At 45.1% G+C, this 21,386-nt stretch overlaps 1 protein-coding gene across 1 annotated transcript in view; it reads left to right on the top strand.

The window, feature by feature from the left end:
* Positions 1-21,386, top strand: part of PTPRT (protein tyrosine phosphatase, receptor type, T) — a 724,687-nt gene that overhangs the window by 650,403 nt on the left and 52,898 nt on the right. Inside the window, exons 14-15 of the mRNA XM_011996484.1 lie at positions 4,748-4,835; positions 19,703-19,779. Of these exons, the coding sequence (XP_011851874.1) occupies positions 4,748-4,835; positions 19,703-19,779 (165 nt within the window). The remainder of the gene's footprint in view (positions 1-4,747; positions 4,836-19,702; positions 19,780-21,386) is intronic.

Below are 21,386 nucleotides of genomic sequence, written 5' to 3'. Positions count from 1 at the left end.
AAGAAGTCCATCTAATAATAGAAGTAACTGGCTTTACCTGGGGATGCAGTGGGGTGAGGGAGAGTGAACAGAGAAGATTCCACAAAGAAGATGCTTACACTGAGTTTTGAAGGATATGTAGGAGTTTGTCAGAGGGACTCAGATGGAAGGGACTTTCAGGCAAAGGGAACAGCATGTAAAAAGTCTTATAAACTTTAAACACCTTATAACTGGCAATATAGATGTAAGGACAAGAATTGAGGCTGCAGGGGCATTTGGGGTGAAGTCGTTAAGGACGTTGCACTAAAGGGTTTGAAATGTATCCTGAAGGCAATGGCAAGAGGAGTCACTGGGTCCTATTCACATTTTAGAAAGATCTCTCTGACTACAGTGGAGAATGGATTGGAGGGGACAAACCCAAAACAAAAGAAACCAATGAGGAGACTCATAGGGAAGTATTTTAAAGTCACTATTTGCAAAAATTATGGCTGCATAGCAGCATCAGCTGGGGAGATTTAAACACTACCAATGCCTGTGCTCCACCCCAGAGAGTCTGACTTCATTGGTCTTGGGGCGGACCTTGGCTTTGGGAGTCATAAAGCCTCCCCAGGTGATTCTAATGTGCAGTCATAAAGAGACCTTAAGATAACGGTAACCCAAACCCTGGCACATGGCAAGTACTCAACACAATTCTTTTTTCAAAAAATCAGTATGAAAACAGTCATGCTGTCCTGCTTTTGGCTTCACCCCACTTTCAGGGGGACATGTTTGGATGAACAATTGGCTTTTATCACAGAGGGTTTCAAGTGCAAAATCCACCCTCAGTAGATCATCTTCGACATCCAGAAATCCAGTGCTAACACTGAAAGCAACAACCTCCCTTCACATACAGAGAACAGACCTGGCAAGTTGCCTGGAGGAGCTGGAGCTACCTGGCTGGGATAGAGGAGAAGGCTAGGGCTGGAATCTGAGTTCTAAGAGTTACCTGCAGTACCTAGAAGCATCTTCCACCTAGAGATGGCCTAAATTGGTGGCAGGATGGGTGTAAGGTTTGGTAGAATGAGGAGCAAGAAGAGAAACAGGAAAAGGAGGAGAAAGAACAAGGGAGAAAAGTGAGACATAAGCCCCACATTTGTAAAATGAGCACTTACTTATCCTTATAACATTTTTGCCCTACCCAGATTTAGGTCAGAGATTGATGCCCAAAGCCTAGCACCTGTTTTGATTCTCTTCCAGGATGTTTGTCTAATGACATTGGATATAGAAAGAACAAAATTATGACCCATTAATAGCTAGGAAGGCACTTTATTACCACAGTCTAAAACCTAAGAAAGGCTAAGTTGTAGAACATGGCTCAGCCTGAGAAGCCCAGGCAAAGAACTCCTTCCTGTACCCTCTAATGAATCTGAAGTTGCTAGGTAGCAGAATGAGCACGAATTCCACCTACTCAACCACTGCATGGATGAGGATCATAGTCATGCTTCTATAATAAAGGTCAGCAAGCTATAGCCATAGGCTAAATCTAGCCCAACACCTATCTATCTATCTATCTATCTATCTATCTATCTATCTATCTATCTATCTATCTAATTATTTATTGGGACAAAGTCTCACTGTTGCCTAGGCTGGAGTGCAATGGCGTGATCTTGGCTCACTACAACCTCCACCTCCTGGGTTCAAGCAATTCTTTTGCCTCAATTTCCTAAGTAGCTGGGACTACAGACATGTGTCACCATGCCCGGCTAATTTTTGTATATTTAGTACAGACGGGGTTTCACCACATTGGCCAGGCTGGTCTTCAACTGCTGACCTTGTGATCTGCCCGCCTCAGCCTCCCAAAGTGCTGGGATTACAGGCATGAGCCACTGCACCCGGTCCCAACGCCAATTTTTGTAAATAAAGATGTATTGGAACACAGCCATGGCCATTTGTTTGCTTTTTATCTGTGACTGTTTTCACTCTACAACAGTAGAGTTGAGTATAAGTTTGAGTTGTTGCAACAGAGTCCACACAACTCACAAAGCCCAAACTGCTTTCTAGTTTGCCCATTACAGAAAAAGCATTCCAACTCCCACTCTAGGAAAAGACTCACTCAGGTTGATTTAACACTTGACAGACCAGATGCAAGACAGGTGGAACCGTGTGTGAGCACTGGCCTGTTCAGAACCTGCCAATAAAATAGGGCTTATTGAGGGGCTGAATTTCGGATCAACCTGGTTACAGGTTCTTCCTTGCTTAGGATGGACCTAGTAAGGAATAGATGGGCAAAGGCAAGGCTGGTGTATTAAGATGAATGGTGGGTTCTCCTGCACTGCTGACAGAGAGCTGTGTAGACTGAAGGTGTTACAAATTCAGTCACAGAAGCAATGTAAGGGTGTGAGCAGGATGTTCAGCCTATACTACTAAAGGTAGAGTAGAGACAGTAATCAAAACACGGTCTGATCATCATGCTTCTGCAGCTTTTCTACAGCTGTTTCCACGCCCTTAACTGCCCGTCCTCCCTCTCTATGAAATAACTGACTGTACCCTTCCCTGTATTTCCATACCACTTGGCTCATAACTCTTGCAAATTGTCTCATGTTTGTTGACTTGTCTGTCTTATCGGTGGTTGCCATCCTCTTAAACTGACTGATGACTTTTCTCTCCTCCCTACCCCTAAGCTCTGGGTGTCTGTGTCCAACTGCCTATTCAACATCAGCTTGGATATCTAATAGGCATCTCAAATGTGGCTGCCATTATTTGTTATTTTGAACATATTTTTTAAAAAGTATGCAGTATTCAATGCTAGGCACTCTTCTAAGCACTTTACCCAAAATACAACACTTAATTCTTACCTCCCCAATCCTGTTTCTAACCCAGGCTTCTCCATCTCAATAAATAACATCTCTTTCCACTCAGTTCTTCAACGTTCTGAGGGTCAGCCTTCATTCCTCCCTTTCCTTCACAGTCGGCATCTATGGCAGATGTGTTGGTGCCCTGCACACATCCAGTCTACACTCACTGTTCCCATGCATGCCCACCTAATGGTTTCCTCCTGTAAGCACCTGTGACTTTTTGCCTGAGGGCTTCTTCAAGACAGAAGAATATGCACACTCTGCCCATAGAGCATGGAAGAAGTGCTGGGGAGTTTCCAAGAGTTGTCCTCAACCAATACTGGATGAGAACTCATCAATAACTACCCCAACTTTGCACCACCCCCATGGTGGGATAGCTGTGAGGCATGAGATGTGCCCACTGGATTAAGCCCCAGTTGCCCACAGTGGTAACCTGCTCATTGATGTGCCCTATATCAACTTCATTCCCTTGATTGTACCACTTCCCCATTCTCCCACCCAAACTCCCTGGGATTGCCTCCCAAACAAACTACTTGTGCCTGACTTCTTATCTCTGAGTCTGCTTCCGAGGCAACCCAAGTCAACAATATTCAACTGAACATCCTGCAAATAATCACTTCTCACACGTCCACCACCACCACCACCCTTGTCTAAGAGTCCAAGGTATCATCATGTGTTGCCTGGAGTACTGCCACAACTTTCTAGCAGATCTCCCTGCTTCCTCTATGGCCCTCCCAGAGCCTGTGTTCCATACATGAGCCAGATTGTACTTTGAAATACATGAGTCAGATCAGATGATTCCCCTGCCCAAAACCCTCTGATGATTTTTCATCATACTTAGAATAATGCCCAATTAATTAACCAGTAATAGCAATGCCTTATATAATCTGGACTCCCCCATCCACTCTAGATACTACCATCACTAATTCTCCCCTCTTCACATCACTCCAGTCCTTGAATATGGTCATTTGGTTGCTGCCTGACCATCTTTGCACCTGCTGTTCCCTCTGCCTGAAAAGCACTTTCTACTTTTCTTGGTGTGACTGGCTCTTTCATATTAAGGAATTATAGTATCTATCATTAATGAAGTCCCCCTTATCTGCAGTTTTGCTTTTCATGGTTTCAGTTACCCAAGGTCAATTGCAGTCAAAAAATATTAAGATATTTGGAGAGAGAGAGAAAGACTGCATTTACATAACTTATAGTATATTGTTGTCATTCTATTGTTGTTCTTAATCTCTTGCTATGCCTAATTTATAAATTGAACTTTATCACAGGTATGTATGTATAAGAGAAAACATAGTATATATAGGGTTCGGTAATATCCATGGTTTCAGGGGTCCCCACTGGGGGGTCTAGGAGCAAATCCTCCAAGGATAAGTGAGGACTACTGTAACTTAAATGTCACCTTCTTGGAGGAGCCCTCCCAGAGTGTATAATCTGAAATAATTCTCATTCCTCATCACTATCCCTTTATCCTGCTTTATTTTCATCATAGCATTTTTCATATCTAAAATTACACATTTACTTTTTCATTTGCTACATATCCTAGTTGACTGGAAGCTCAAGGGGAACTTGTCTGTTTCTCTGTATCCCTAGTACCTAAAACAGTGCCCAGCCCATGTTAGGGGCTCAATAAGTATCTGTTGAGTGTATGAATGAATAATTCAATGAATGGACAAGCGATTCCCCTACTGGGCTAGATTGTGAACTCATGACACAGAAGACATCAATAACATTTGAAACAATGAACAAGAGAATTGGTCCATGGAAAGACCAAAATCTACGTCCTCCCCAGGCCCCATCCAAGGACATCTAGCCCTTTCCACTAGGAGTCCCATCGCACTGGGTCTCACTTCCCCCTGTTGGTTCATCTCCACTTCCATAAAGCTCCTATCTCAGGCCACTCTAACCACTCTGTCCTTGCTTTTTAGGCCTTACCAGAGGGGCAGACAGCTTCGTGGGACACAGCCAAGGAGGATGAAAACCGCAATAAGAATCGATATGGGAACATCATATCCTGTAGGTGCCCTTCTGGGAGCTCCTAAGATTCGGGTGTTGAGGACACAGGGGAAAAGAGGCTATTACTATTATTTACCTGGAATTTGTTATCAAATAATCTTTGATGTCTCTAGCTTTGTATCCACATGCCAAGATGGAAGCTTTATTTCAGCCTTATTGTCATCCCTAGACTGGATGACAGAGCATGGCTGATCTCAGCCGGAGGGAGCAGGCAGGGAGCTGGGTCAGGGCACAGCAGAACCATGAAGCCTCTTGGGGTAGAACCTCTGAAGGCTGGGTCTCACCGAGCATTGCCTGCTCAATTCCTCAGGTCGGGGAGGAAGCCCAGCCAAAAGGGCTGGCATGCAGAAGACCCCACAGCTGGACAAAGAGATGAGCTCTGTGTTCCCAGAAGCTCCTCTAATTCAAAGGAGGACTTTGACAGCAACCTGGGGTGAGGAGCATGGGCCCCAGCCTGTGAGGGAGGGGCCGAAGCACCCGGGCAAGAGAATGGTGCTCCTCCAAGAAGGTGGAGTCACATTGGCCGATGCTCAGAAGTAAAGGCTGATGCTCAGAAGAAGCCAGTAACTCTGGCATACACCTGGGGCTTGGGGTATGCCCAGCTCAGGCCCCACAGGAGCCCGGGGCTACTCCTATCATACAAGAGACAGAGTTTAAGGCAACACAGATTCTACCTGACCCCACTATAGCAGGGCAGGGGCTCCGAGGTGAGGGCCTGCCCTCAGGTCTGCATCAGTGCAACTCGGGAGGTGCTGAGCCTGTAGGGGAAAGCATGTTCTTATGCAGGGCTAAGGAAGGACATTGCCTGTGCTCAGCAATGAGATTTACCTTTCCTGTAGGCAACCCCAGTGAGTGACTCATTGATGAAGTCAGCGGTGCAGAGTAGTTAGCGCCCTCTGGAGTCAAACTGCCCAGGTTTCTATCCCAACTGTAGGGCCCGGGGAAAGTTACCTGACCTCTGTAAACTTTCGTATCCTCCCCTTTAAAATGATGAAGATAATAGGAGGAGCATTTAAAGGCACATAAAACTCTTGCTGCAGTGCCTGGCACCATGACTGTTACCCATAGGGTTACTTTCTTGAGGTCACTGATGAGCAGCATGGATCTATCATTCCACCTTATTTTATTAACCAGGATTCACTGAGTACTCAGGACATGTCCTGTGGGGACGTGGAAGAAGGCAGGTTGGTGGGGGAGAGGTGGGCATGATCAGATGTCCATTTTGGAAAGATCACTAGGGCAGCAGATATGGAAGTTGTACTTCATTGGGAAAGGCTGGTAGCAGAGGGATCTGTCAGCAGACTACTGCAAGAGTCTCACCAAGGGATAATGGGGCCTGAACAATGACAATAACTTGTGTGTGACAGGTGCATGGTATTCAGTTCTGGGGGGTGAGGAGGAGACAGACTGCCACAGAACTGAATGTCATGCATAGGTAACACACAAGTATTGTCACTGCCAAACATTGGTAGGTACAGCCTTCAAAGTAACATAAATACAGAGAAGACAAAGTTATCTCGTACAAAATGCTAAGCATGTATTCTAATTAGAACAGGAGTCTACAACAGCCTTTGTCTGACTCAGTGTAACCAACCTGGACCTTTTGACATCTCACCAATGGTGTGAGGAGCATCCCTTGGTCTCAGCTCAGAGTAATCCAGTTCATCCAAAAGGAAAAAAAAAAAAAAAAAAAGGATCCTGAATGACAAATTATTTCTAGCACAATTCAGAGTTTTGTTTTGTTTTGTTTTGTTTTAACTGTCTAGACATTGCCTAAGAAAAAACTTGGAGGAAGAAAGAGTAAGATACAGGCAGATTGTAAAGGAAGAAAAAGGCAGAAGTTTTAGCTTAGCTGTTTCCTGTGCTGATTTAGGAATGGGCTATGAATGGTAGAACTAATCAGAAAACATTTATAATTTTTCTCTTGGAAGATGGTAATTCAGACAGCAAGATTTCTTGCAAGTGAAGTGTTGAGAACTGATATTCAAACAGTCAGCAAACATGTATTAAGACTTATGACATGTGGGCCTTCTCTAAGCAGACCCTGTGATGGGTCCTGGGAGGTGGAGCTCCTGCTCCTGGGAGCCCCCACTCCGCCACAGGGAGCTGCTTGCCCTGTCTGGTCCCCAGCATTCTCTGCTCCTGCACTGTGGATACTGTACCCTAAAATATATAGTCACTTATCTCCCTGTTAGGCTGTGAGTTCAGACAGGGTCCATACATTGTAAGTTATGTGATCTTAGTCCATCACTCTAACCTTTATTCTCTGGAAAACAGGTTTAAAAATGTCTTTCTCCTAGAGATGTGGCACAGATAAGGAAAAAATGACAGCCGGGCGTGGTGGCTCATGCCTGTAATCTCAGCACTTTGGGAGGCCCAGGCAAGCAGATCCCTTGAGCTCAGGAGTTCAAGACCAGCCTAGGCAACATGGCTGAACCCCAGCTCTACAAAAAGTACAAGACGTTAGCTGGGTGTGGGGGTGCACGCCTGTGGTCCTAGCTACTCAGAGGGCTGAGGTGGGGGGATTGCTTGAGTCCAGAAGGTGAAGGCTGCAGTGAGCCATGATTGCACCACTGCATTACAGCCTGAGTGACAGAGTGAGACTCTGCCTCAAAAAAAAAGGAAAAACAAAGAAAAAGAAAGAGAGAAGGAAGGAAGAAAGGAGGGAAGGAGAAGGGGAAATGACTAGAGCACAGTGAAGGGACCCTGAATCCTTGAGAGACAAGGATACCCAGGCTGGGCTACCTATCCAGGCCCAAGCCTAGGGGGGCCTGAGGTCAGAAGGCATGCTCTGTATCTCCCCTGGATTGCCACTGCAGCAGCCTGGCCCAGATCGTCATCCGCTCTCACTTGGCGCTGCCCAGCCTCCTTTCTGGTTACTCCACAGCTAATTTGGCCCCAACTTTTTGCCTGTCTGATCCCTGATAGAAGCCAGAAAAACTTCTTTGAAACATGAATTGGATGATGTCATTTTCCCACTAAAAACCCTTCGAATGATTTCCCTTCACTTTTCGGTTTTCCTTATGGAAAGGCCCTCAGCCGTCTTTTCAGTCTTATTTCACACGATACCCTCTCTATCACAGCCTCTCCCCTGAAGCCACACTGGCTTTCCTTCAGTTCCTTGAGCTCCCCATGCCCTTCTATGTCACAGGGCCTTTGCACATTCTGTTCTATTAAAGTTCTCTTCCTTCCTCTCTGTGACCTGTGAAGGTCCATGTATTCTTCAGATCTCAGCTCAGTCATCCCTTGCTTAGGGAATTCTTCTGATCCTTCGAATATGTTCAGAGTCCCACTATTCACTCCTAGAGCACTATATATGTCTTCTTAGCCCTTGTCATGACTGTGGCTTGACAGGCATTTGGAGGAATGTTGATGGCCATCTCCATCGCTAGAATAGATGCTCCATGACAGCAGGACCACCACTCCCTTCCACTTTGGTTTCCCCAAACCTGGCCTATGGTTAGTACCCAGTAAATAGGAACTGAATGTGGGAGAGTCTCTGAAGGGCATGAGCAGTGGTCTCTTCTCTCTGCTTCCCAACTATGATAGAGAACACCCAGAAAGGAGGGGTGAAGAAAGCTGGGCCCAGTGGCACTTGGACCAATGATATTCCAGTAAGGAAGAAGATATTGAGCCTGAATGAAGACAGTGGCAAGATGGGACACAAGAGAGAGAAGGACAAGAACAATCTAACCCTTCTGCAAGCTGCTTCTGAGAAGGCAGGATCCAGGAAGTCAGGAAAAATGAAGGCAATGAGAACTCCAGCGCTGGGACTGCAGAAGATGCCATCAGTGTCCCACCTACTTCCCACGGCCTCACTGTGAGCAGCACGCAGCTGGTAGGGTGGGTGTGCAGGGCCAGGATGAGGGTGAAACATGCAGGGAGATGCCCACGCTCAGCTGTTGACCCTGCATGGGCACAATTCTGGGAGCAAGCTCCTCCTTAAAGCCTATGGCTGAGGCTCTGAGCTTGTTTCACCCTAGCCCTGCCCTGCCTGCATCTCTTAGACTGAGGACTTTCTCCAAAGCTGAGAAAGGATCCCCTGCCCAGACACAGGCAGCCTGCAAATCCTGAAGGGTTAATAACCCCAGGAGAAGCCCTCCACCACGAAATACCCCAGCTTCTTCACCGTTCCCCTGAAGTTCCTTCCGGAGTTCCCATAGGGATGAGGATGAGCTACCTGCAATCCTAATGGGCTTGAAAACTCACCCTTAATAAGCTGCTTTCTCTTCCCTGTCATACAGCCCCCCTTTCCTACTGGTATTCCTGTCTCCTCCTACATAAACTGCTTGGACTAAAATCTCTGTCTTGGATTTACTTCTGAGAAACCCAAATGGAGACAGACAGAATTGAAGCACCTTGACGATACCACCTTGATGGGTTTAAATAAACCAGAATCTCCTTTCTAATTTAAGAGTCAATCATTCTGCAAGAGATCAGGGCCAGAGCAGGTCTGCATTCAGTGCTGAAAGGAGACAGTGCTGAGGTAACCAGTGAATTCAGAAAGCAGCGCAAGACATAAAGGGGAATCAAGAAAAAAAGAGAAATGGAAAAAAAAAAAAAAAAAAAAACCCTGGAATTGAAATGGGATATGTAAAAAAGAAACAGCCCTGAGGAATGGAAAGTGTTCCTGCCCTTGTATGTGTCCCTCCCAAAGGCAAAGCCTGCTGCAGCTTGATAAATAGAAATATTCTTGGCGCAAGAAGAAAACTGGCTGTGATTAGCATCTTAAGGAACCCAGAGCACTGCGAGGCTGGAGTGGAGGACAAAGGCCCAGGCCAGGGAGAACAGAAAAGATTAAAGGGGACAAGTAGGAGGGAGGGCACTGCCTACAAATGAAACAACGAGAGACCTTGACAAAATATCCCCTTTCTTCCAAGTGATTCTATTTAGAATTTAGTAATAGAGACAGTGGGGTTTCTAGGGAGTGGACATGGAAAGGAAGTGAAAGGGAAGGAAATGAATGGGTAAAATAAGAACAAAGAGTCCTTTGCTTCCAAGTAACTCTAGGGCAGAGACTATTGGCAAGGGGAAATTCAGGAATCCCAAAGCATTCTCCATGTAAACTTTTAGAGGTGCTTCCTAGACTGGCAGGAAGGAGCTGACACTGAGAAGCCGAAGTGATCACAGAGGTTGCAAATGTTACAAAATGAGGCCCCCTTCTGGGATCAGTTGTTTATAAAAGTATAATCTAGATGTAGAAAGACTACAAGGGATAGTGTAGTACCTTGGGACTAAATTCCATCCTCAGACCACGAAGGATTCGGTAGGGAGGGGTTACCAGGACCCAAAGAGAGATGACCTGACCAGAGGTGGGTGCGACCTTTAGGTGGCAAGGCAGCCACCCATGGTGACCCCACCCAGGGGTGCTGGAGGAGTAAGTACCTCCATCACACTCTCCTCCCTCCGCCCAATCTTCTGCCTGTGCTTTCCATTGGCTGGACCCAACCAGAATCCAGAGAACAGGGGATCTGTTGACCTAATCCAGTGGTTCTCAAAGTGTAATGCCTAGAGCAGCGGCATCAGCGTTACCTGGGAACTCATTAGAGGTGCTAATTCTTGGGCTCCACCCCAGACTGACTGAATCAGAAATTCTGAGGACAGAGTCTAGCAATCTGTATTTCTAAAAGCCCTCCAGGTGATGGTGATGCATGTGCAACTTTGACAATGTCCAATCTTGGCCATAGCAATCAGCCTCCTGGATTAGAGAGCCAGATGAAGTGGAGAGGGGGTTTGAGGGCACACAGGATATCAGCACATTTTCTGAGACTTCTCTTCCACCAATCTAGGAAAAGTCACTGGGCTCAGGTGTACTGGGGTCTTAGACATGAGATCAGGTGGGCTCAGGTTTTCATCTCAGTTCTGTTGTTTACCTTCAGCATCATCACTTCACCTCTCTGACCTTCAGGTTCTCACCTGTCAGATGGCTCTAGGGGAGCTCTCAGGATGGAGAGGCCAAATTAAGCTGAATGTTTATTAAATCTGAATGTTTATTAAATTAAGTCATAGACTTTTAAGTCTAGATGAGTTAGTGTAGCCTTTTTGAGTTCATAGACAAGAAGATATGGCCCAGAGATGGAGTGCACCATGCCCAAGGTCACACAGCAAGTCTGTAGAACAGCCATGACTGGAGCTGTGGTCTCTTGCCTGCCAGGGTGGCACATAGTCCTTACCAAAGAGTCCTCTCTGCATCAAGTCATATCCATTTTCTTGGGGGAGAATGTGTTCCTAAGGTCCATCCTCAGAGCAGATGAGCTCTTCAGAGAGGCCCATCTTTTCCAGAAGGAGGTGGGGCTACGGTGTGCAGAGAGGACCCCCACTCCTAGTGAGGAACTCAGGTTCAAAACAAAACCCAGAGGCCTTTTCTCATAGCAGGTTTCTCTGCTGATTCCTGGGGAGACAGAGCTGGGGGTGACAGAATGGGTGCCCTGCTCAGTGCTCCTCTCAGCCTCCATTCTGCTTTACTATCTCTGAGGGTGGCCCTTGCCTGGGTCCTACAGATACCTTGTGGTGCAGAAATCATTGGTACCCTGGCATATCCCCAAACACTCACTACTTGCATGTGTGCTAGTGCTAATTCAAACTGCCAGCACCTTTCATTCTTTTCCTAAGGAGTTTCTGGCCACTGGAGCCTTCTCTGCCTTCCTGCAGGGCAGGCCCAAAGAGCCAGAATATTAAATGTCCCCAGAACCTGCCCTCAATCAATGACTGATGGAAGTGGGTATATACATACCCTAGCTCCCTCTCCGCTTAGGTGAAATGACTTGAAGGTGCACGTTCTTCTATGATGTCTCCCAGAGCTCCTCAGCCAAATTAAGCCTCAACTGGCCACAGTGGCAACTTGCTGAATGACATGCCCCTATTAGATTTCTTCTCTGTGTCACTTCCCACTCCCCTCCTGGTGTTTCCTGGGATCACCCCCCACACCAACTACTTGCATCCAAATACATATCTCATGTTGTTCTTCTGAGGAAATACAAATAAGAAACCTCCCTCCCTTCCTTCAGAAAGGCCCGTCATTGGGGCAGTGGGCAGTGCCCGGATGGCATCGTTAGGACACACGTGGTCCTGTCTTGGTGCTTGCCCCTCTCAACTTCAGTCCCCTTCAGTCCCTCAAAGGTTGCATCTACTGGAGCAGCTCCTCCCAGGACCCCACAAAGAGGAGTTTTCCCATTTCAGCCAGCATGGATCTGGCAGGACAAGGAGGTACACAGAACGTCGGGCTGTCTCTGCGTCATGCCCAAGCCAGCCTCTCTTGATAATGGTAATTCAATCAAGATTGAATGTGCAGACCTTTAACTTCAATGAGGTACCCAGGCAGTCTCCGCAGAATTACCTGCCTCCTCCTAATCCACTCCTGCAAGATGATGGCATTAACATTTCCAATACTTGTAGGAAATGGTTTTTCAGCTCCACAATTCATTGTAATGAGTCAAATCTCTTTTCTCTGAAAAAAAAAATGCACTGTTCTTTACCCTTTGTAGTGCCCAGAAGACGGGAAGAAAGAATATCAAGTATCCAAATAATATTCTCTCCCCAGCCCGACCTCTTTTTTCTCTCTTTAAGTGGATGTGGGTTGAGGTGACAGGTTTACTGGGCTATCTTTGATGATGAAGGGAGGGAGAAGGAGTTGTGGTTTGTTCTGAGAGTTAAAACTGTATGAAGGAGGAAAGTGAACCCTCTATCTGGGGTGGCCATGAGACTTTAGGGGGATGAGGACCAATGTTGGAGTCCAAGAACTTGGAGGAAAGTGGGAGCTGGAGAGGTGTGGCATAGCAAGGTGTGGAGGTCATGGATCTCATGGTTCCAGGAGAGTAAGCAGCCTACAACTCTAAAAGGAAGCCCTTATCCCTATACCTTCTCCTGAGTTATGAAACTTTTTGGAGCCTTGAGTTTCTCATTCATGAAACGGGATGATGATAATAGACCTCATAGGGTTACTATGAGAATCAAATGGCATAGCATCCTTTGGCATTTGGTAAGTGCCTGGAACATCTTACACTTTCCGCACAGGTAAATTTCTGTTCCCCACCACCTGGCACAAGGTGAGTCTCTAGTCTTATGGCCCATTTCCAGTAAGATCTTCTGGTCTTTCCCAAGACAGATTGAAGTGAATAACCAGAGCACCTCTATGCTAAATCACTAAACATTGGTCTGTATACTCAAACCTGAATGTGTATCAGAATCATCTGGAAGGCATATTAAAATGCACATTGCTGGGCCCCACCCCACAGTTTCTGATTCAGTGAGTCTGGGCTGGGGCCCAAGAATTTCCATTTCAAACAAGTTCCCAGGTGCTGCTGATGCTATTGGCCCAGGTCTAGAATAAAAACAAAACTGAATTTATATATTTGTGTTAATTTCTTACAACATACCAGGTGGGTTCATATTTTACATCTTTTAATCCTTGCAGCAAGCCTGCATACATATATATGATTTGGATGTTATAGCTGGGTAAATAAAGGCTCAGGGGAAGTGGTAACCTGCCCCAGGTGATATGGTTAGGGTGTGACAAGCCTCATGTCTGCCTTCAGACCCCACCCAATCCATAACCTCCCTTCTGCTAAAGGCAAGAATTGGCTGCCAGTTTTAGGAAGGGATAGGCTGGGTCTACAGGTGTGGTGAGGGGTCAGCTATGAGGAGAGGAAGAATTTGAACCCAGGATCCAGGCACAACTGCCAGCTTGGATGGAGGTGTTCTTTGAACATGCAAAGACCCTGTGGTCAGAGTGAACATAGTGCATTTGAGCAACTGAAAGAAGACCACAGTTATCAGAGCAGTATGTGAAGCTGGAGAGATAAGTAGGTTCCAAACCATCAGATCATGCAAGACATTGCGGGGTGTGCTAGGCTTTGTCCTCTGTCAGTGGTGTTCTGTAGCTGACTCATACCAGCTTGCAGGAGCAGATTGTTAAATTTTCAGGAATTTTGTGAGCTGGTTGATGCTATGTTGATAGCTTGAAATCGGTCATGGTGGGAGTATTTACACCACAGAAATCAGCAGATATTACTGATCAGGACCTTTTTTCCCACAGGGAGCTGTTTGTTAAACATTTACCAACATACCACTGGTCTTTGACCTCAAGCAAGAAAAAGCAGATTGACTGCAGACTGAGTGATGATGTTCCCCTAGACTTCTGTTAAATGGAGCTCTTTGAATCTGTGTCTTGGTACCATGTCTCCCTTGTGCCTTCTGCCACCAGTTCCCTCCTTCTCACAGCCAGCTCTTGCCCATCTCTCACCTCAGCTGAGAGCCAGGGGAGCAGGCACCTGCACCTTCCTCTTGCCTCATTGAGGAGTTTACTTCTCTTCTGCATGACTCTTAACTCCTCTCCTTGTCTTGAATATCAAACAAGGAGTACCAAATTAGCTGTTTTTCAAGCTTGCAAAATGTAGATAGAGCATAATGAACATTCTGGGCTGCTTGTAAATTACCTCGTATAAACGCCTTCCCATCGCCTGCCGCCCCATCTTTCTCCATGTGCGTGTGGGTAAACACGATTTTTTATCCTTCTAATTATATAAAGTTAGAAGAAGAAGGGGACACAGAATAATATTAGCATCTCCCAAAAGGAATAAATAAACCATGAGGACACTGCCACTCCTTGTGATGCCTTTCTGGTGGACCTGCAGCTGAATTCCACCCTTTAGTGAACACACACAATAGTTCTTTGCCTCTGCAGATAGATGAATCTGTATTTGGTACAGAGTGCAAATGGAAAGCCCCAAGTTTCTAAGTATGTCTGCTATTAGCTCACTGCCTGCCTCATATTCAGCCCCCAAACCATCATTTATTAAGCACCTGCTGTGTACCAGGCATTGTCCTAGCATTTTTCTTTAGAGCAGTTTTAGGTTTACAGAAAAGTTGAGCAGAAAGTACATCATTCCCATGTACTCCCTCCCACCCACGTACTGTTTACCCTATTATTAACATCTTGCATTATTGTGGTACATTCATTACAATTAATTAATATTGATTTATTATTATTAGCTGAAGTCCACAGTTTATTCGGGTTTGCTTTTTATGTTGTACAGTTCTATAGGATTTGACACATGTACAATGACATATATCCACTATTGCACTATTGTATAGAATAGTTTCACTGCCTTAAACATCCTCTGTGCTTCACCTATTCATCCTTCCCTCCTCCCACGCGCCTGGAAACTACTGCTCTTTTTCCTGTGTCTAGAGTTTTATCTTCTTCCAGAATGTCATATAGTCAGAATCATACAGTATGGAGCCTTTTCAGATTGGCTTCTTTCACTTAGCAGTATGCATTTAAGTTTCCTCCATGTCTATTGTGGCTTGATAACTCATTTCTGCTTCTCACTGAACCATATGCCATTGTATGGATATATGATGAATGCTCCTTGACTTACAGTGAGGTTATATCCCCATAAACCCATAAGTTTAAAATATCATAAGTCAAAAATGCATTTAATATGCCTAACCTGCCAAACATCATAGCTTAGCCTAGCCTACATTAAACATGCTCAGAACACTTACATTAGCCTATAGTTGGGCAAAATCATCAAATACAAAGTGCATTTTATAATACAGTATTGAATATGTCAGGGAATTGATTGAACACTGTACCAAAAATTCAAAACAGAACAATTATATGTGTACTCAAATTACGGTTTCTACTGAATGCATGTTGCTTTGGAACTATCATAAAGTCAAAAAATCCTAAGTCTAATCATCCTAAGTGAGGGACCATCTGCACCACAATTTGTTTATCCATTCACCTATTGAAGGACATATTGGTTGCCTCCAAGTTTTTGCAATTTTAAGCAAAGCTGCTATAAACATACATGTGCAGGTTTTCCTGTGGACATAAGTTTTCACCCCATTTGGGTGAATACCAAGAAGTGAAATTGCTGGATCCTAGTATGGTAAGAGTATGTTTAGTTTCGTAAGAAACTGTCAAACTGTCTTCCAAAGAGGCTGTACCATTTTGCATTCCTACCAGCAGTGAATGACAGGCTTTGCTGTGCCACATCCTCCCCAGCCTTTGGTGGTGTCAGTGTTTTGGATTTTGGCCATCCTAATATGTATGTAGTGGTATCCTGTTGTTTTAATTTGCAATTTCTTAATGACACATGATGTTAAACATCTTTTCGTAAGCTTATTTGCCATCTGTACATCTTCCTTGATTAGGCGTCTGTTCAGATCTTTCCCCCATTTTTTAAACAGGTCATTTGTTTTCTCACTGAGTTTTAAGAGTTCCTTGTGTATTTTTGATAAAAGTCCTTTCTGAGATATGTGTTTGGCAAATATTTCCTCCCAGTCTGTGGCTTGTCCTCTCATTTCTTCACGTCCTAGCACTTTTCACACCTATGTTTTCTCATTTAATCCTCTCGTGCCATGTAGTATTGGCTCCATTTTGTTAAGGAAACCAAAGCTAAGAGCAATCAATTGATTTGCCAGGTGATGGAGCTAACATTTGAAGCCAAATCTGATCACAGCTCCATATCTCACATCATATATTAAAAGTTAATCTCACTTGACATAAGTTAGCTGTGTAGGCATGAATTTTGGTAACATCATAATAAAGCACCTTTCCACTGTCCCAGAAAAGAAACACTGTATTAGGCTGCCCTGCAGAGCCCAGCATGATTCCTTGGGTCTCCGTGGCTTCACAGGGCATGGAGAGCCTTCTGAATGAAACACCCGCTGCTGCCTCCTCTGTCTCCCCTCCCATCGCTGTTCCCCTCACACTCTGTTTTCCCAGGATAGGAAACCCTTGCAGCTCCCCAACTGTGCTTGCTTTTTTCAGGATATCTGCCTTCACTCTAGCAGTTCCCTCTGATGGAAAGACTTCCTCATTGTGCACTGGCCAAACCTTACTCATTTTTAATTCCTCATTCACATGTCACTACACAAAGCCCTCTATTCCCCATCTTCTAGATTTGGAAGTTTTGCTTCTGCGTATAGTCTGTCTCTACTAAATTGACAAACTCCTTAACATGAGTATCACATTTGATAGCACTTTCTTAATCCCTTCAACTAGCCTGGCACAGAGTAGGTATGCAGTAAACAAGTTCTTAATAAATGAAGTAGAGATGTTGTCAAACACCATCATCTGGTGGCTAGAGATTGCTTTCATCCGTGAGAACACTTAACTAGAATAAATAAGTTTGTTTCTTTTTGTTTTGTTTTTCATCATTTTTGCTTTCCGGTTTTTCAACTTCATTTTATATTTTTAAAATTCTCTTTCAATATTTTAAACCAGAATCTCTGTTTCCAGTGCTATGGGCCCCAGGGAGGCATAACTCAACAAATAAAGGAGATTTCTGAATCAATAAGTCATAATGAGACCATTGAGTGAAAACACAATGTGCATTTTCACTTTTTTAAGGCCTACAGCTTCTGGAACTGCTGGTAACAGAGGCTTGATGCCCTGGGCTGAGAGTCAGGTACCAGGCTTTGTCTGAATTCCAGCCTGCTGGATGGGCTGTCCCCCAGGGAGTCCTCTTCGGGGCTACAATCCTGCAGGAACTGGGGACCAACTGTTTGCACAGACTCCAGCTGTAGTGTCTGTGAGATGCCTGAGGCTCTGGGGCAGCAAGTTATGTGGACGGAGTAGGGTTTCAGGGTCAGAAAATCATAATCGAGAAGTCCTCTCTGCCACTCACATGATGCATAACTTTGGAAATTTGCTTAATCTTTCTGAGTCTCAGTGCCTTCATCTGTGAAATGGGAAGACTCATAATACCATATCATTCTGGTATCCTTATAATAACCTATATGGCTATTTTGAGGCATAAATGATTGAACGAGATAATGTATGTAAAGTTTCTGGTACCTACCATGAATTCAATAAAGGTTAACTTCAAGCACCTCCCCCATGTCACACTCCACTCTCCCACCCACCCAAAAGGATTGCTTAGACCACCCACCTGCTCCCTCTAGTTGCTTCTACTGAAACTTTTCCCCCGATGAATAAGAAAAGTGGCATTTAGTATAATCCGCTGTCTAGCACAGTGCCTGCCTGACACATGGCAGATAGTCAATGAATGATTCTTAAATGAATGGATAGATATGGGGTGTGTCTTATACCAGCCCTAGGCCTGTTTGTCCATAATAGGACCCATTCCTTACCTTCTCCCACTCTACTACTGCAGGTAACTGACCCCTGTAGGTTGCATTTTTCAGGCTCTCCTGTCAGCTGTCTAGGTTTGGCCAACGACATGCACTGGGAGACTGGAGAGAAGAAGAAAGGGAGAAGCCAGGGTATTACAACTACAGTAGCCTTCCTTAGCAGTAAGGGAAGCACCTCCTCATCTCCAGCTCCTACTAGAATCCCATTGTGGCTTCAGGTTCCAGCAGGTGGCCCCAGCTCCTGAGCACTGCGCACTCCACCACCTCCCTCCATCCCTTCAGCCCAAGGGCAGGCAGTCTCTCATTGTTGCTCCTTATCTCTGAGTTTCTCCACTGTCTTCTATCTGGCTGCTCAACTCTTCTGTCACCCAGGCAACCACTTCTCTGTAGTTAATTCCCTCTGCTAGGTATATTTGAAGTGGTTTCTAACATTATGCTTACACCCCTTTGGAAGTAGGAGCGACTGAACTCAGAGTTAAGATAACTTCACTCCTCTGTGCTCTAGCATTCACTGACCATGTGGCCAGTCAGGCTTTCTGGAGCCTCAGTTTCCTCATTTGTAACCAGGGCTAACAGAACCCGTCCTACTTCTCTCCTGCAGGGTCACTGTGAGAACCCAGCGAGGTCATCCAATTATACCTCTTCCATGTATTACTGAGTACCTGCTGTTATGTCAGGATCTTTTAAAGGTGCAGGGGATGGAGCAGGGAATAAAGCATAATGTCCCAGTTCTCAAGGGGGTTTTGGTTAGTTGCAAATAAATGTGCCTTGTAAACTGCAGAATGCTGTATCATTCTAAGAGGATAAGCTGACCTGACCTCCTTGACTCCCAGAAAACCCTTGGGGATGTCCAGAGTTCTCCAGCCCACTTCTTAGGGACCCCATTCCTGCCCTAGAGGAAGGTGAATTAGGATGCAGTGACTGCACAATGATAGGTGCACAGTGACCTGGGTAGCAAACCAAAGTCCCTCCTCCCAACCAGACCCAACCAGTGTTCCACTTGTGTGTGTCTATTAGCGTGTCAGAGCTCACTTAATTAATTGTAAAGGATTATCCTGATTCTTCTGCTGTACTAGTTTTCTTTTTAATGGTTTTCATTCGGTGTTACTTGAAGTAAGCATGCTATCAAATAAAGCCTGCAAATCTTGTTTATGTCTAGATTGTGTTTGAAAAGGTATCCTCTCTAACACAATGTTTAGTTATTGATGACCTCTTTTACAATGATTTAGTCAGCCTCACTTTAATGATAGTATTGATAACAATATATGGCTGACAATCTATCTACAACAATACTCCAAGGGGCAAATGAAAATGCAATTTGTGCGTGTGCGGAAGATAGGTAAACTTGTTTGTTTTTAAACCACATGAAAATGGAGTGTATTAATCCAGATGCAGCACTCTCCTGTCCTGAGCGTTTTTATATGGCCTCTCTTACGTTGTCCTATGAAGCAGGTATTGCCATCCCCGTTTTAATGATTAAATCACTAAGACTTAAAGAAACAGGTGACTAATCCAGTTAGGTAATGACAAAATCAGAAGGGAAGGTAGAAAAATAAGAAGTGCTTACCTCCCTGAGCCTCCGCTTCCTCATTTATAAATGGGAACAGTAACTGAGGGTAGTGTTGAGAGTTAAATGAGAGAGTAGCACAATGCCTGATATGCCGTGCTGTCATTAACAAACAGTAGCTCCAAAGGAGGACATAGCTGCCTCCTCACCTAGGGCCTCTTATCAACCATCCCCTTGATTTCTGCTCTCTCTGCAGACGACCATTCCCGGGTGAGACTGCTGGTGCTGGATGGAGACCCGCACTCTGACTACATCAATGCCAACTACATTGACGTGAGTGTCTTAATGGGGCTGGGTGCTGGGATGGCTTTTGCAGGCTCAAGATCTGTGGTTTACCCCAAACTCTCCTCCAGAAGGTGGTCCTTCCAGAGCAGTCTGGATCCTCCCTGATACGTGGAACTAGTGTAACCCAAGTTGACTGTCCATCTTATGCTGTATCCTCTTTCAGGCTGGCTGTAGTAGCCTGCTGTATGGAGCCTCAGGACAACTGTTGGTCTTACTCATTCACCCCATTTATTCATTTGTATATATGTCTGTTGATCCATTCGTTCATTCACATAAACGCACGACCATTTATGCCACAAAAATTTTAAAGTGCCTACTGTAAAATGTATACTAGATGCTATGGGAACCATAATGCAAAAAACACCATGGTCTCTACCCTCTAAAACCTTAGCAGGCAGATAACGCACACATCAATAATTCCAGGGCAAAGTAGAAAGTGGTAAGTGTCCTAAGTACAGATAACATGCTGCAGAGATTCAGAGGTAGGGAAAAATATCACTTCTCCCATCAGGAATGCAAAATATGATGTGAACCAAAACTTCAAGCACAGGTATGATTTAAAATCAAAGAGAGGGAAGGGGGGCCTCTGGTTAGAGAGAATAGCACAAGCCAAGATGGAGCAACTGGCAAGGAGATACATAGCAGCTCCATTTGAGGGGAGCAGAGAATATGTAACAGGAATAGTTGAAAATACTGTTGGGGCTACATCAGTGACGATTAAATGCTCAGGCTTAGGAAGTGGGACTTTATCCCACAGACAAGAGGAAGCTATTAAACATTTTTTATCAAGGAGGTGACCAGCTCAGAACTGAGCTTTGGGATGATTTATCTGCTACCAAAGATAAGATAGATCAGAGGGAAGAAATTCTGGAATCAAGACAACTACAACCAATAAGGAAAGAGTCTGCTCCAGTATTCCAGAGACGACTGAGGAAGGGACTAAACTCAAACAGGAGCCAAGAAGGGTATGCATGGAAGTGAGAGCATTTGCTAAGCAAGAACATGACTGCTGGAGTCAGAAGGACAACCCAATGTGACTGATTCAAGCCATGCTTCTCAGGACCTCAGCTCACAGCCCATGGGTCTTGAAGAATGGCACAGAGATTCACATTGGTCCCCCAGACTCTCAAATGTATTTACAGATAGGCTATAAAGTGTGGTGGTGCAGTTTGTGAATTCTCCCTTAATCTAGACTAAGCCAGGTTAGTTATTAACTCAACAAATACTTACTGAGCCTTGTATTGGTCATTCGACTGTTTGCCCTCAGATCTATGTATTGTGCTTCCCTGTTCTGCCTTGCATTGCCGGGGTGTGTGTGTGTGTGTGTGTGTGTGTGTGTGAGAGAGAGAGAGAGAGAGACAGACAGACAGACAGACAGACAGATAGACAGACTGGAGGATGATGGAAAGGCAGTGTATTCTCTGTCTCACTCCCTTCCTTGGGCAGCTGCTCCAGCAGTGGCTGTATCCTGTCTGTGGCTCCATCTTTCCTCAAGCAGGCCTGCCATAGTCCAATCTCCTGCCAGTCAGCCTGCTGGGGCTCTGGTTATTTCTGGACTCTGGATTCTGGTTATTTCTCCCTCTCCTGCTATCCCA

This window comes from Mandrillus leucophaeus, unplaced genomic scaffold (genome assembly GCF_000951045.1).
Source record: "Mandrillus leucophaeus isolate KB7577 unplaced genomic scaffold, Mleu.le_1.0 Scaffold516, whole genome shotgun sequence".
Classification (NCBI taxonomy): domain Eukaryota; kingdom Metazoa; phylum Chordata; class Mammalia; order Primates; family Cercopithecidae; genus Mandrillus; species Mandrillus leucophaeus.
This window is presented reverse-complemented; position numbering and strand designations above follow the sequence as displayed.